The 736-nt window shown below is 60.5% G+C and overlaps 1 protein-coding gene across 1 annotated transcript in view; it reads right to left on the bottom strand.

Moving 5' to 3' along the window:
* B4GALT2 (UDP-Gal:betaGlcNAc beta 1,4- galactosyltransferase, polypeptide 2) overlaps positions 1 to 736 on the bottom strand; it is a 2,642-nt gene that overhangs the window by 1,101 nt on the left and 805 nt on the right. Inside the window, exons 3-5 of the mRNA XM_010078753.1 lie at positions 682 to 729; positions 411 to 607; positions 52 to 174 (exon numbers count right to left, since the gene is read on the bottom strand). Of these exons, the coding sequence (XP_010077055.1) occupies positions 52 to 174; positions 411 to 607; positions 682 to 729 (368 nt within the window). The remainder of the gene's footprint in view (positions 1 to 51; positions 175 to 410; positions 608 to 681; positions 730 to 736) is intronic.

The following is a 736-nucleotide window of genomic DNA, read 5'->3' as shown; positions in this document are numbered from 1 at the left end:
ACCCCACACCACACCCCAACCAGCCAGCGCTGGCGAGGGGTTGGCACCTACCGGTTAAAGATGTCATCGTCCTCTCCTCCCCAGCCCCAGTACTCGTTAGGAAAGCCATTGATCTTCAGGAACTGGGACTTGCTCAGCCCAGAGACGCCACCGAAGTAGCCGGCGTAGGGCAGCCTGCAGGTTGACAGCAAACAGGTCAGCCCTGAGGACTGGCAAGGATGGTGGTTATCTCCACGGAGACCCCCAGCGACAAGCACCAGCCCTCCCTTGTGTAACTGTCCCACTCAGGGCTGTGCCCTCTCCCATCCCACATCCACAATTTGAGCCAGCAACCTCATGCCTGCCCCAAGTGACAACTGAGGTTGGTGGCCCTAGTGTCATTCCAGCAAGGCCATCCCAGCCCCCAGGGCACCCCCCTGAACCCAAACTTGTCCATGCCAACGGCAAAGTGCCGCGGCTGCTCATAGCAGCGATAGAGGTTGCGGTCGTCCATGGGGATGAGGTCCACATCGCTGAAGATGAAGCAGTCATACTCCTCATCGTCCTTGAGTGCCTCCAGGAACCCCACGTTGAGCAGCTTGGCCCGGTTGAAGGTGTCCTCACCAAACTGCAGGGTAGAGCTCAGCGATGCGCACCTGCCCACCCTGGCCCCGCGACCCCCTTCGCCCCTTCCCCCCTTACCTGGTTAATGATGTAGATGCCGTAAGCCACCTTCTGCCGGCGCAGGATGGGGTGC

Source organism: Pterocles gutturalis, unplaced genomic scaffold (assembly GCF_000699245.1).
Source record: "Pterocles gutturalis isolate BGI_N339 unplaced genomic scaffold, ASM69924v1 scaffold16053, whole genome shotgun sequence".
Classification (NCBI taxonomy): Eukaryota; Metazoa; Chordata; class Aves; order Pterocliformes; family Pteroclidae; genus Pterocles; species Pterocles gutturalis.
This window is presented reverse-complemented; position numbering and strand designations above follow the sequence as displayed.